General features: G+C 36.8%; 1 protein-coding gene and 1 long non-coding RNA gene across 4 annotated transcripts in view; one reads left to right on the forward strand and one right to left on the reverse strand.

Moving 5' to 3' along the window:
• Window positions 1–16,113, forward strand: part of PLCE1 (phospholipase C epsilon 1) — a 93,260-nt gene that overhangs the window by 38,400 nt on the left and 38,747 nt on the right. For 2 of the 3 annotated variants that reach the window (XM_053451278.1, XM_053451279.1), the window contains exon 3: window positions 12,210–12,526. In XM_053451278.1, the coding sequence (XP_053307253.1) occupies window positions 12,210–12,526 (317 nt within the window). Of the gene's footprint in view, window positions 1–1,736; window positions 1,864–12,209; window positions 12,527–16,113 lie in introns of those variants that run through there. The other variant, XM_053451280.1, reaches the window with a different exon arrangement.
• Window positions 1,754–3,467, reverse strand: LOC128469460 (uncharacterized). The gene is made up of 3 exons (XR_008345941.1): window positions 3,407–3,467; window positions 3,242–3,280; window positions 1,754–1,816 (listed from the first exon to the last, which is right to left on the reverse strand). It is a non-coding gene; the product is annotated as an uncharacterized LOC128469460 (long non-coding RNA).

Raw genomic sequence — 16,113 nt, forward strand, 5'->3', positions numbered from 1 at the left:
TATCTGTCCAAACACTCTAGCTGTAATGCTCTGTATGTATATCTGGTTTGACCTTCAATTGCTTAATATTCTAATCGGCATATCCAGATATTACTAGAAGCACTGAATCCAAGATCATTTCTCCATGGTTTGCATCTTTGATACATTTAGGATAACTTGCTGTCTGTACAATTCACAGAATGTTTCCATTCACGATTTGTTATTTTGGTGAATAAATTGACTACACTAAACTAACTAAATAATTTCTGTGGAAGGAAAGTTTTCTCGCTATCCCAAAAGATAAATTATTTGTGTGATACATTAAATGTTCAGTGTTCCATTTCCTATAGTTTCAGTTGCTGTAATGTGCATTTGTACATATTGTAGTCTAGGCTATTGTGGGCAAATGAAGATTAGTAGTGCTTTTGCTTGTGATAGGCGTGGATAGTCTGATGTCTATGGATCGATTCTTTCATGTTGGCTTCTAAAGTTATGTTACTGGCTCCTGGTTCGTACGTACATTTTATCCAGCCGTATGATTAAAGTAGGGAAATGACAATATGAAAAGTGACATGATGACAGTTTGCATCTGTGATCCTTCTTGTGTTTAGACCATTACTATGGAACCTGTCCTGTGAAGTCGTGCCAGTTTTGAGCATAAATCACTTATACAGCTGTGTCAATCACTTTCATTTTTTCAGATATGTTTAGTTAAAAGGTAAAGGAGCTATTCTTTGCGGTGGGTCTGCATTACTGGTAATTTAACTTAAAACTCCCTTCTGCTCACGGAAAGACATCAGATTATATAAAACCAAAAGGTTTAAGAAGGAGGAATAACCATGTATTGTAAGTAAGAGGAAGTTAAGATCACTGCTCCAGTTTGTATATATATGTATACTGTCTGTTTCTAATGGTTAAGTGCTCCCTATTTTCATCAATGAACACTTTCATGTGTTTAATAAATATACTAAAACGTAAAATGAAGGATTTGGGAAAGTAAGATATCCATGGTGAAAGAGTCGAGTGTTTACACAGGGCAATTTTTCAGCAAAAATTAGTAATAGCACGTAACAGGGCACTTCGACCCACTAAAAAGCAAGTGAGATTGCTATAACAAGGCTCAGAAACAAATTGGTGTCTTTTTGGGAGCTACATTTCTTTTATAATTTCCAGAATACCACCAGTTGGTGACTTAGTTATGTAGGTCATGTTCCTGAGACTCTTCTATATAATGCAAAATTATTTTGTAAGCTTCTTCTTTTGAATTACGTTTTACATAGACTGTAAACAAAAATATACTGTGATATACACAACCTTGGCGACTGCTATTTTTTTTTTTTTGTTCCAAATCTGCATTATTGGTAGATAAACGAGTAACTGTGCAACAAATCTTCTTTTTGTCCGAACACATACTCATTTTGGAATAGGAGCTGCTTGATTGCACTTCAAACATCTGTTTTATTATATAAGACAATACTTTTTAACGATAATACAGCCAGCTCACTTAACTGTCCATCTGAAAGCTTTTCCTTAGCATCGTATCACGTACATTTTTTTTTTCTTCATCGACTGGAAGGTTGTGTAACGTAGTCTAGGTGCTATAGTTCCTCTCTTTGACTCACAGCAGTCAGACTCGTACTGGGGGGAGGTGGTAATTCGACCTTCTCACAAGCGAGCCAAATGCATTTCTCCTTATGGCTTGCACAAAGCATGTCAGCTATTCATTTGGCCATAGTTCGCAGCTTTAATCTGAGCAGCTGCTACTTGACAGTTTAGTGTTCGGGACAAGTGCAGCCTGCTATCATTTGGGACCTCTGGAGTACGGGACCTGCTCATCCTGGATTTAAAAAAGATATGAATCTTCAGTGGAAAGTACATTAATCGGTAAGATCCCAAATGTTTTACCTTCTCTTAGAAAACCCATAAATTAAGTTGTCTGTGTGTGTGTGTTGCTAACAGGCATCAGTTTGTTTATCGTAGTGTTCGCCGGACATGCTGTGACTATTTTAATCTGATGATTTAAGCTCCGTTTACTAATAAAGACTATCAGGTTTTCTAGAAGCACATACCGTCATGTATGGGTTTGTTATAATTTGGAGTATTTCTTATAAATTCTCTTACAGTGCAGACAAATATTTTAAAATCTGTGAGTCAAAAAAGATTGTGTGTGTATAGATATATATATATTTTATATATATATTATATATTATATATACACATACAATAAATCATGCAAATCAAATTAAAACATACCTTTAGGAGAACCATAACATGTCTTATTACATTGTTTTTATTATAGATGTTGTGACATCAATGTCTGACGTTCTTTCTCTAAGCATTGAAAGTAGTCATTGTATACATTTTACTTTTTACATTTTACTTTTTTTTTTCTTATACCATAATCCACAAGCATGCAGTTTCGTTTATAACAGTAACAATCTGAAAGTACATGTTCGTGAAGGAAACCTTCTCAAAATCTATTGGAGACTGGCATGTTACTGAAGTCAATGCCAAAGAAAGCTATTTTTCAGCCAAAACATTTTTTCCCAATAAAAAAGCAATAAAAGTTAGTATCTTTCAAATGCCTTTGCCTTTTCCTTCACAGTGTATTAATAAAAAAAACTATCTTTTTGATGATGATTTAAAGTAACCATGCATGCAAGTGCTGATTAGTTGGCGAAAATACAGATCAGTATTAAGGTGTTTTTGGAGGTTAATGTGAAAAGAAGATGCTTTAAATCATACAAAAAAAGAAAGCCTGTAATTAAAATCAATCTTCTTTCAGTGTGTTGATAACTCTATTATTGTTCAGTAAAGAGACTGGATCTTTTTCTAGACCAAAGGTAAGCAAAGACGCTCCAGATGTAGCTAAATGCAGAGCTCACCTCTCCTCCTGACTGAGAAGTGCAATAGTTCAGTAACAGCTGGACTTCCAACGGCTGCTTACCTACCCATCTAGATAAAAGTTCGCATTTGATCTAGAAACAATCATTTTGGTAAATCCTACATTTTTATCACCGGCCTCCTTCATCAGAAGTTTTTAAAAGTTCCCCCATATGGTGTATCTGGAACCTATGGTAAATATTTTTCTTTGTTTTAATATGTAATATATAAGAATAGCAATAACTTAAAGCTGAGCTATGATGTTTGTAATTTGCTACGATGTTTGTAATGTATTATAGAGCCATATGATTGCAGCTAATTCTTTGACTCAGGAACCATTTCTTATTTGTTATTGCTCATCGGCAAAAAAACATAATACTGGATTTATGTTGGTGCCGTCCACATAGTTTCAAACTGACTGCATAATGCAAAGGAAGAACATTCTAAAATTATGTCGCAAATGCTGAAATGCATTAGAAAATGTGCCGTACAAAGGTTATAAAGTGCATAGATCATTATTATTCTTATTATTATTATTACTCACATGTTGTCAGACGCTCAATGAAATTTATGCTGAACATCAGAGTAGAAAAAGAAGACTTGTTATTGTAAATTAGTTGTTTGTACAAATATTGCTTTCAGTAATGGCAATCCGTACAGCTCGAACCCATAATATTGTGATTGTCAAACAAGTTTCATGTTAGTACTATACATAGACTGTAGTGATTTTCTGGTCAGACCTCACTTTGACTAGTCTTTGACAAAAAATTATATATATATATTAATTCTATTAGTATTTCAGGTTCTTAAATGTTTTTATGTACAAATATTTTCTTAATGATTTATTATTAGAAGAGACTATCATTGCAATTTGAGATTTGTTACTTCCATGTCTTATGCGAGTCTCATGAGATTGATCAAAAGAGGGGGCTAGTAAATGAGGTCACAAAAATATAAAATGCAAAAGTGATTTCTGAAAAAAATGAAACATTGAATGAAAATATTTAACATGATAACAAAATAAAATAATGTAATGTCAGTGAATAGAAAGATGGGTAGTAGGTAGATTAGAGCAGGTCTGCCACATTGTTCATTTCAATACAATGAATAAACCCATAGGGAAAGGCATCCTATGTTTTTTGTTATGATGGTCTGCGTTATTTTTCTCCTCCATTAAGTTATTCCATATCTGTTAAGTTGTTTATTGTGTAGTGAGGAGAAGGCAGAGAAATTCGGGACAAGAAATTAGTTCCACAATGCTGGCTCTGCAACGTATGAGGAACTGTAGGCCTCAACTTCCACGACATGGCCTTTCCAAGTATCTCCAAATCAGTTACTTTGATTGGCAAGTTCTAGGTGGTTTTAATTAATGAACGTAGGTATGGATAAAAGTGTCTTGGCAAAAAGTGCCCTTTTAAAGGCTGCTATGACGGTTAACAAGAGATGCAGGGAAGGGGTTACAGTCATGATTTGATATTTGGGTGGGTAGTTATAAGATATGTTTAAGGGATTGGCCTTTTAATAGAGTGGTATGAAATAGGCAAAATGTGATCTTAACAAAACATAAGAATTAGAATGAAAAGAAAGGGGTGGTATATGGGAACGATGCACGAGAGAGGGAGGGTAAATGTAGAATTGTGAGTAAGACCAGAAAGCATACTTGGGAAGTCTCACCTCCCTTCCCGGACAAATAGTGATTCATTCTGTCTTCACCCATTCCCAACCTAGACAGTTGGTGCTGTGTTTCTCAAAGGCAAGACAGCTTGTTAAATGAAAAAGGCTGTGGAGCTGTATAGTATTAGCTGTATGCACTATAAATAGAGCAGGTGGACATTGATAAAGGATGGAGACAACCCTGAAGAAATTTACCATTTAATTCCATTTCTACAGAAATGTAAAATATGCGGTCAAATTAATTATTAAGAAGTTTAGCGTTTTATGCATGCTCGATATCATAATGCATGTTCCAGGGACCTTGTAGTCATTTCAGTGCTGGTGCCTAACATTTTGTGCAATTTTATGTGGATTTCTATTGCAGTGTCCCTTCCAGGCTTCAACAGTCATGAAGCAGGATAATACATTCTTCAAAGACTTTGTAAACACAGCATTCTTTACATAAATTTAGCAGCCTTGGTTAATGTCCCAGCTTCCATGGGTATGGAGTCTGCAGATAGTTTTGCACGTGCACTGCCCAAATTGGACAGGGCATATATGGAAAAACATGCAGACAAGAAGTTCTATGGGCAGAACATCCCATAACATCACAATATACCCTACATAAAATGGACAGACCTGCACATGCCATAAAAACCCTTGGGTGTTCTGGGAAATGGACATAGAAACATAGAAAGTGACGGCAGATAAGAACCAGTAGGCCCATCCAGTCTGCCCAACCTCTGAGTACCAAATGTTGGTAAGTTACAAGTATAATGGTACAAGAAAGCTCTATAAAATTATCATTATATAAACTACACATGACATACAGCACATTTAATAATACAGTTTAAGCTTTATTGTGCGTTTTACTTGCGGTCCCACGTGCAGCCAGCCGGGTGTCTATAGTAATTGGGACTTTATTGATGGAATCCTTTCTGTATTCTATTTATGTGTTTGGGATACGACTGGTAGGACAAATTGACTATGTTGTCTGTCAAATATGTTTTTGGCCACTTTACTTCTAGTCCACCTTGATATTGCTCCCTGGGCTCAATATTGCCATGCCAGCCCTGTACATAATTGTGGATCAGACCTACATATTAAAAAATATGACACGGCTAGTCAAATCTTCTTGTTTAGCGTGGATAGATCGGTGCGCTGTTACGGTCTGCAAAACATTGCTCTCACAAAAAAGAATCTTAATTCCTTTGGCGATGTGCAGTACAAGTGGAAATTGCGTTATATGTTTTGAGCTACAGACACTAGGACTTGGAATAGTACCCCACTATTTGTTGAAGTAGAACACGAGGTAAAGATGTTATATCCCGATGCAACACTTCAACAAAGAGGCTGCGCTGCACGTAACGGCACACTTGGAAGGTATAAGATATGGAACACAATAAAAACAAACCCAGTTTATTCACTTTAATACAATTCAAAATGTCTACTGAGAACACACTGCTGAAAAGTGTTTTCCAACTGCATGCGTTTGCAGCATTACAAAATTGATTTACAGTTGAAACAATGCCTATGGCGTAGAGTTACTGTTAATCCCGATGAATGCCTTATGTTGAGGGATTTACAACCAAAACATTTCATGCAAAATATTTCATGCATATCTCACGAAGACAAAAATGCGCCGGACGCAATTGCACAATAAGTACACAGCGGACAGTCTTTTTATAGCTCTTACTTTATTGTTGGCTATGCAACAAGTGTGTGTAATTTACTAAAAATAAAAACCATTGTATAGTCTAGAATCGCATGAAAACTGTCTTTGAAGGATTTGTTCAGCCTCTGCCACAACCTAATATATAGACACTTGCAATCCTATGTAATTTATTTAATAATGGTTTAGAGGACCCATAACATCGAAGAACTAAAGGGAATATCCAAGGACCTTTTACATTTGAGGATTTGACACCTTGAAATGCGTGATATAGTTAGTGTTACAGTAAAAGTAAGTCCAAGGCCCATTTTTATTATTGACCACCCCATATTTTGAGCAATCTATCTTTTATGAATTCTTATTATATGGATACAAATAAAATATAAATTGTGTTATGTCAATGCAGTTTTAAACAAAAGTGCTTGGTAGAACAGTGGTAAAATACATGGCCCTCAAGATCTTTTTTAAATGGTCATTTGGATGTAGAAGTAAGTGATACTTTTTAGTGGTCCAACATATTAGAGCAGAGGTGCCCATCTACATCTTGAGCTCTAAAACAAGGCTTGTGTTAAAGGTAAATATTTGCCTAAAATTCTGGTCTGTTTGAGGTCCAAGAAGCCTCAACACATCTTAGAGTAAGATATAAAAACACAAAATCTTTCTAGACCTCAGAGGTCTATACTTTAAATTTGTATTACCTTAGACTTTAGCGTTCAAATGAGTGAGAGAGATTAGAAAACGTGAGCATCGTGCGTGGAAGATCATTGTTAGGGTCTGAAAGAAGTCCCAATACAAAATGCAAGATCTATGTATCCTAGTATTGCTCATCTACTTTGTCTAACTTTCTTTTTTCAGTCATTTTAGATAATCTCGGTGTGTCCCTTAAAGTTTAACGTCCGTATGTTTACTGAAGCCTGGCCAAGCACAAGTATCTTTTGTGCTATTGCCACGGAGGATTATTTATGTTTTAAGAGGGATTGGCCTAAAAAAGTACAAAACAAATCTTTAATCTACTAAATTACTCCTGTGGCTGTCTCTCTTGAAAATCTCTTTACTAAAATCTCTACATTTTGCCAAATGCACCATCATTGCAGTGGGGGAATGGCCCCCACATAACATAAAATTCTGTTATATACTGATTTTATGGAGCTATTCTCTTAATTCTAGCTTGTCTACTAGGCTGGACAAACTGCGGGTCTGGAAATAATTTGGTACCAGCCCTGTATTACAACACACAAGTATAGCACCGGTTCTGATTTCCTGTATCACATTCTTATTTCCCTTGTCTGTCTTCATTTCTACCTGTCTCCTTAATTTTTACCACTTTCATTGTAATTTGTTTTCACCTTTTTCAGACCTCTTTTCGAATTTTGATCCTTTCCACCATTAGTAAGTAAACCCCCCCCCCTCCATTTAGGGATCAGTTCCCTTACTCCCCGTACCCTTGTTTAAGCTTGCCTGATGACCATATGTCCTTATTAGCATCTCCTCACAGAATCTTCTCATCTTCCACTACTTATCATCAGCTTCTCGTTACCACATTTCCATATCAGTTACTTCTTCTCATCAGAAATTCGTTTTAGTCCCCACTCTCATCAAAAGTTATCTCCCTTTCTTTTACCATATTGTAAAGATTTTCTACTTATATTCACTTAGCCTTATAAACCCCACTCTAATTCTAAACAATATGTCTATGAGCTCCCTTTTCTTCCTAGTTATTTATTACGTTTTTGCCACATGGACCCTCATCTCAAAGCACCCCTTTGACTACATGCAGTTCAAATGATTTTTTATGAGCTTATTATATTATTGCTATTAGTTATTCTATGTAACAGGAGACCAGAACAAGCTAACCCTCGCGTCCCCTATTATACGATGTCACGGCGCCAGAGATGCTCCTGTTTGCTTATGTCATTTAACATTAAACATCCGGTAGGCATCGAGTAGTTCCAATGCCTGTCTTTTCCTCCTTCCTTGCAATTTAAAGCTCTTTTATGTGTGTTTTCTTTGGGTAGCCCTCGCATATTTTTTCCTCTTATAGTATGTGAGCATATGACATGTAACTTAGATAAAAATGTAATTTAGTTGCTGTGTCCAGTGAAAGAAACCTCTCAGTGAATGTGGTGTTGTTGGCTGTAATTCAGACTGTGTGGGGCCACTGTTGGATGCCTTTTTTGGACTTTCATATCTAGGCCGTGGAATACTGCACACAGTCGGCATCGTATGTGGTAAAGTGAAAGTTGTCAGGGATACAGCTTTGTGAATACCTCTTAATGTGGTGCTAATTAAGGCTACTTAGTTTGAATCATTCACACAGTTTGCCTGAGCGTGTTTTTATCATGGGATTATACTGTAGGTCACATTACGCAGTCCCTCTTGTCTACACAATAACCAAGTCCTTTTAAGCGTGAATATGTTTTGGAACGTAATGTAAACATTCTTGGCATTTCTCACCACCCAAGGGCCGCTGACTGTGTTCCACTAGACGTGGTGATCTAAAGGCATTGTACATTTAATGGATAGAGGAAGCTGTGCAGCAGACGTCCGTTACAAGGGTATATTGGGCCAAATCAGTTTTCCATGTTAGTTACTCTAGACCACCTACTTATAAAGACTGAACTATACGATAAGTAAAGTGTATGTTTGCTGTTTCCTCCTTTCATAGATCACATTAAATGTTATTTCGCAAGGTTTGTCCAGCTCTGCGCCTTGAATTATTTTTGGACTTCCATCCCTGGAATCCTCAATAGCAGTGGAATGCATTATTCCAATTTAGCTTTAAAAAGCATATTCCATTTCTAAATAAATCTATTTGACCTGAGAATGTCATACATGTCATTTGAATTTGCCGCATATACGCACATACGTGAATCTTTGATTGTTTATGAAAAAGAATCTTTCAAAGAACTGTAATAGAATAAAGAAATAATGTAAGTCAGTAACTAGTAAATTGCTTAGTATACTGCAGTTTCTTTTTTTAAGCAAATAAACTTTTTAATTTAATGTTAACAGTGCAGGAAATTGGCATAAGCCTATTGGTTGGGTTGTTATGGGATTTGTTGATTTCAAACCATGGCGACACAAAAGCTGCTTTACTGGTAAGCCGTGGCTTATGTGGATTTCATTGTAATATTTGAAAGATCTCCTGTTTTCCTTAATTAACATCTGCAGTCCTGTTAATGAGCTACGCTCCTTCTTTGACCGTTAACCATTTTGTTTGCTTCACCTTGATCAGTAAAAAATGGAGTCTTGGAAAGTGTGAATTGCTGGGGTTTATTCTCTCAGCCGTTCAGACTGCATCGGTTAAAGCGACACTCATCAGATTTTTGTAACAGTCATGATTGTACCTATCGATGAGATCTGTTACCATCAGTCTCCCCATTGTCTGCAGATGCCTCCTCTGTGAAACACTCTGCAGGGACTGACCCTAAGCATCACCCCTTCCACTTGACCATATGTTAATTGGGACAGACGAGAGTTGACATACTGCTGCTAAAGCAGAATGCACCAAGAATGTCCATATGCACTCCACAATGCTTGTGCAAAGCTGCCCATGCATGGAAGACCTTGTGGTTTTGGCTGGATTGCTCATTTGTGGTATTGTGACCTCTTAGCCACCAGTCTTCTATACTTGTTTTCTAATGAAAACTCAGTTGTTACGCATAGCAGCCAATTTAACATCCTGTTCTCAGGATCTGCATAATTTTTCATCCAGATTAAATTTTTCTCCCCATAAACTATTCCTCTTTTCTGGCAGTTGGCTTCTTCTGGCCAGCTTTGTAAGGGTGAGGGAGAAGACATGGAAATATGCCAGGAAATTCTGTGATATGCCAGGAAATTCTGTGAAATGCCAATCCTGGCACATTTGCCACCTATCTCAGCATCCATAACTTAAAATACACTTGAACCAAATTGTTCAGAGTAACTATTCTAGTCTTTATAAATGTCTGATATACAAAACACATAGTTTTCCTCTGGTGGATTTTAATGAGGACAACCCTTATACTGGCGGTGGAAAAAATAAGCCTGCCCAATATCTGAAAATTTGATTTTACTAAACCAAGAAGAGAAAGTTGTGTACTTTATACCTACATTATTTTTATTAAAAAGCGCTTTACTGGTCTTTTAAAATGTATTTTACAAGGTGTGGGTTTGTTTTAAAATTCTGTAAAAATGAATAGAAATTGCGGTGCCAGGCAAGTTGATTAGACAGAAAGACAAGCTGTTTTCATGGGTGGAACATTGTGTGACATTGGCTTGAAATGGGTAATGGCTTAAAAAATGATTGACAGGTAGCATCAGTGGATCTCCGTGTGCCATGGTTGCAATTTAACGACAAAATGTAGTCCTTGGTCAGTACAAATGCTATATGGTTTATTGGCACTTGCATATGCTAAAGCATCTTCTTCAATTAGAGATACATGAAGCTAATTGCCAGCAGAGTGCCCAAGCTGGCCATAGGGCTAACAGGGCGAATTCCCAGTTGGCCATTATTATTCAGTTATTCAGTTGCAGGGAGAATGTAAGGATTTGAGATGTTGGCTAGATGCTTTAAATACCAGGGCCTATTTTAGTCCCTGTCAGGTCATAGTCTGTTACCCCTTTACCAAAAATAATAGGCTTTGTATGGGAGTTGTGCTCTTAGCTCCATCTCTTTACTATTCATGCTAAAGAAATGTTCACTTCTTAACGAAGGGCTGAGCTGGCTCTGTGTAATGCATACATCATTAGTTGAGAAGGTTAAGGAAACCTTGGTGTTTTAACCTCTTCCTGCAGGGAGAGCTCACTGGGGTTAAACCTTCATCATGAATAGTGAAGTGATGGAGTCTCTCCTTCAAGCTCTACGATTTACTTTTCTTTTAGTGAATCCCTAGGTCTCAGAGGGTACTATGTTTCTGTACGAACTGAAAAAAGGTGGCAATTTCACAATATTTCTATTTATTGAGACACATTTTGAGTCATGTATTGCAGTGTAATACCAAGGCTGGTTTCTCACTGTGTTTTATTATAAAAATGCTTAGATTTTTGGTCATGTGGCTTTTCCATTTGTTTACAATGGCTTTACCAAATGATGCCATAAACAGTAATGTGTTCAACTAAGTAATGATTTTTTTAATCTTAATCCTAAACACCTTATTGGTATTGTGATGGTCAACATGTTAAATGTTATAAACATATACGTTGGCTAAATTTGATTTGTAAAATCATATCCATGTTCTCTACAAGTGGATTATAGAATTACAATAATCCCTACAAAGAATACAAAGTTAGTTATTGCTGGTAAAATGTCTACATATGTTGTAATCATTTCAGTGAAAACTTAATTCCTCCCTCATCTGCCAGAAGTGATTGTTGTATAGTTCTTCGTGCAATCTTTCACTTTGTATGATTATTTGTGAAATCTAACGTCTGCAGTTTTATTATAAACTTGTAGTAACTGAAATTCCTTTTGTGAGGATCTGTACAGCAAGATTTGTTTATTATTGATTCTTAAGATAGACATGATTGTACAGTATAGATTTCCGTGCCAAGTTTTAAAAGGCTGCTCTCAAGTGCCTTTAATGAAGTGATTGTTTTTAAGCAGTTAGATGTATGATGTGTGTCACCCTGTTGTATCTTAAGCATTACCCAAGGCAATGTCTGTGTCTGTATAGTAGTATTATGTTTTAAAATGGCAAGAACTATCATCATTTGTAAAAAAAAATAATAAAAAAAAAAATTACATTAGAATTCCAGGTCCATGAAAAATTTTAAAACCTGAATGTGGGATTAAGAAGTTCTACTAAAAGTGAAATACCGTTTATTAAGCAAGCATTATTGACATAGATCAGAATCTTGAATAGGCACAGTATGGGCGAGATGTGTTTAATCTAGTTTGGCTTTTCCATTGGATGCGTTCACTCATGGGCTTTAGAGTTGGAATAAAGGGTTGTCTCCACCTAATAGGAGAATCGGAAATCCCACGTGAAGCCAATTGTAGAATAGTCATATTATAAATGAGATTTCTTTTGCTTTGTTTTAGAACGCCAGCTGTGTTCAGCGATGGCTGCATCAACCACAATACCAGCGAATGCAGCAGGACTGAGTAAGGAGTTGGTGGATCTACAACACCTCATTCAGTTCCCTGAGGAGATTGCAAGTATACTCACAGAACAAGAACAACGGATTTACCGAAATGTCTTGCCGATTGACTACCTTTATTTCTTGACAAAAGATCTTGGTAGTGTTGAATCTGAGACTTCCTTTCCGGACATAAAAATGTCACTGTCTGCATCTCTGTTGAAACTGAAGAATGGAGAAAACAACGCTGTGGAAGGACTTGTGGCAAGATTTAATGAGGTAAGCTGGGCTTTCTTTAGGTGCATCGTGTGTACATTATAATCCATTAAAAATCCGAAACAAAGATATTGCTAAAAACATAAAATTCCTGCATACCTTGAAAAGGAAAAATACCACAACCTCAATATTAATGAATACGTTTAAACGTTTTCATAAATTTCACAAATTTCATACTTTTTCCGCAGGGTAACAGAATGGGGTATCCATGTTTTTATTTGCTATAAGTGTTATCCTGGCTCGCTCACTTTTACTAGTTGCAGTTAGACTGGCATAAACCGCCACTGGGGTAAACAGAACAGGTGTTGTGCCACAATGACCGCCTGATTAAATCGTGGGTATAAATGATGACAACCATGCTTCTGATGAGTGCCCAATCTGGCAGAGGAATGTTGGGAGACTTTTTGGTATGCGTGGAAAACTTAAATATAAGCTTGATGGTGTGAAGGTAGAAGAACAACCAGGAGCGGGTCTTTTAACTGCGGATAGGTAGGTGTGTTTGAATGTACCATTCTGATACTAAATATGCACTTTTTTGTGCTTAATTTTGTGTAAGAACATGGATTGGGATTGGGGTAGAATTTGATGTTTAAGGATTTTCGTGGGCTTAATTCAAATATTTTGCTATCTGCATTGATGAATAGCAGATGACTGTTTAAATATGTCAGCATATGTCCACTCGATCAGGCAGGAAGGCCTTGACTCTCTTCTTCCATCTTTCACACTATGTGCATCAATCCCTTTCTTGTTGAGGAAACAATTTTTTTTTCATCAAGTTTGATAGAATGTAATAAAATGATGTAGAAATGACACTTGTAAGTCTGTTTTGGTGTGTCCTACTTCTGACAAGTAAACCAGGTTATCTTTATAACCTTGCTTTGGTCTTCTTTGAAACTAAATGTTTCTTGTGATATCATGACTTTTTTGGCTACATGAACCAGTGCACATCAAGCAAGTGCTACTTAAAAAAACCCACCATATATTTCTCAGTCCAGCACTATGTGAAATTACCCCAATCTTGATGAGTCCTACCTAGTGCTAAAATGCTTATTTTGCTTACCATGGAGCTAAATTAGAGGTACTGCAACCAGTGGGCTCTTTACCTTTAATGTTGTGCTGCCTGCTCCCTCCTCCAAGCTGCTGTCCTTTCTACTGGGCATTGGGTTATATCCCAGCGAGCCATATGGAAAATATGGAGGTCTGTGCCGACACAGACGTCCGTAATGTTAATGGGCTGGGGGGGGGATCAATGATTTCCTTTTTAACCAGCCCATTGAGTAGTGGCGTTACAGGGGGATCAGGCTGCCTGTTATGTGGCAGAATGGGCTGCTACCCCCTGGGTCTAGTCAGCCACGTCCAAAACACGCCACTGACTGCAACACTTATAACCCGCAGAGACTCTTATGCAATTTAAAGCTTTCTCTGGGCACCATTAATGAGGCACCCATGTGATGGGACCCAAGGTGAGTTCACTCAAACCTTCATCTTATGTTTTTAATTGCAAATACCACTCCTCTTAAAGAAAGCCCGTGTGATTCTTGTTCCCACTTTATATTTTTGGCTGTAGGTTGTCCTAACATTGTTCATGCCAAGGCTGGACAACATGCTGATGTAGAGTCATCGGCAACTGAAATAAATGTTTCTCAGATCTGCTTACGTTATCTAACTAATAATCGAAAAAAGCAGAGCCGGGCAAATTACAGAAACCTAGTAGCAGGAACCTGGTAGCCCGGTACCAACATGTTACTGCTGCAGTAGTTATGTATACCTTTCTGGCTCCTCCTAAAATCGTCTGTCTGGCTTCAAAATTCATAAACTAGCCCCTGGGTATAAATCATGTTCTCCAACAAGACCAAACAGTCTCATATTGTTGAAAAAAAGTTTTCTCCCAATATTTTTATTGTGCTCAATATTACATTTAGAGCAATGCAAGCAGTAAATCCCACAAAGTCTCTGTTTTATATAACTAGAGAATTGTGTGTATATGCACGGGCACTTCCTCCTGCGAGTAATAGCATTTCTAAAGGTCCCTGTTTATAAACTTGCCGGAGAATTCTTAAACAGAGAGTCATGCTTTTGTTGGCTTCAGCTGGTGAGTGGTTGATGATTTTTCTGGCTATTCGAAGGAAAAAAAAATCTAGAGTGTATTTACACTGAGAGAGCCAGGGTGAATTTTGGAATGACAGAATTCAGATATATAATCGGAGGTAGATATTCTTGCCTAAGCTCTTTGATCTCAAGAAGAATTTGTTCGTCCTTGATCTCGAGAAGAATGAAACATCACAGAAAACATCGATCTTTTGTAGAAAATGTATTTCCATCGTTACTTTCAACTCTTCTGAATTGGTCTAATATTGCATGTCTCGCGTCTCGTTGCGTGCCCAGTAAAGGCATTAAAAGATAATGTACATATTATAGTTTACCATAATTTTATTTTGAATTCGGGAATTGTCTCCAAAATAATGGACATGACTTTTGCTGTCTCTTTCCTGTCTATACGAAGTGTTATATTATGGATGTCTTTAGTCTGTTATGTACACAGTCCGTTTCGTAGAGCTGAATTCTTCCCATGTAATAATATTATAGGGCTTCACTTGTAACTAGGAAAAATTACATGGCATGATAGCTTTCTTTCCATTTAATTTATCATACTTAGGGAAGAACTCTGTTGAGTGAAATGGAAAATGTAGTCTTAATATAATATATCATGATAAACTATATGCTGATAGTTGTAACTGGAGAAAGTGTAGACGTATATACAGACATCTGTAAAGGGAAATTATATTTTAAATAAGTGGATTTTGTAAGTGTTTTAAACACTGTCTCAATGCATCCATTATCTTGAATGTTATAATTGCTTTTTTTAATATACCATCTTTCTACAAGGCAGTTTTTCTGGCACATAGATTCTGTAGAGTGGGGGATCCCAACCTTGATGTCTTAAAAATGAATGCAAAAACAAAATGATTTTCTCGATACATGTAACACATTTATGTCACGTTCTTGAAATCATACCAGGGTAAAAGTTCTAGGTCACTTTTAAATTGGGAGACTGCGTGGAAGGCATAACATTTTCTTCTCTAAATTCAGCCTGTTACATTTCGGTACATGCTGTACTAGAGAGGCACTACTTTTTGTTTTTTTTAAGTGACATAACACAAAGCTGCAGCACAGACTACTTGGACAGAACATGATCGTCTTAGAAATATAAGATGTGTACATCTTAAATTGGAGCGTAGTATCACGATATTAAATGTTACAATGCCAGTTAATGTCACCTTTATAAGAGACATCTAATCTGTGGCGAGTTCCTGCATTTGTCCCAAAAGTAACCATTGTTAGCTTTAGATCTCCTTTGAAAGCCCCAACTGAACCAATGACCAAAATTGCATTTTTTTGGTCCTTCAAAATGCCAGGAACTTGTTTAATTAATGAGGAAATATATCAAACTTGTCATATCTGACTATCCAATTTACCTTTGAACATGTCTAATACACGTACATAAAAGTGGGTATAAAATCTCCAATCTACACAAAACTTGCGTTATGAATAGGATTAATCATCTTAATCACCAGAAGTTGCAGCTGCCT

This window comes from Spea bombifrons, chromosome 11 (assembly GCF_027358695.1).
Source record: "Spea bombifrons isolate aSpeBom1 chromosome 11, aSpeBom1.2.pri, whole genome shotgun sequence".
Classification (NCBI taxonomy): domain Eukaryota; kingdom Metazoa; phylum Chordata; class Amphibia; order Anura; family Pelobatidae; genus Spea; species Spea bombifrons.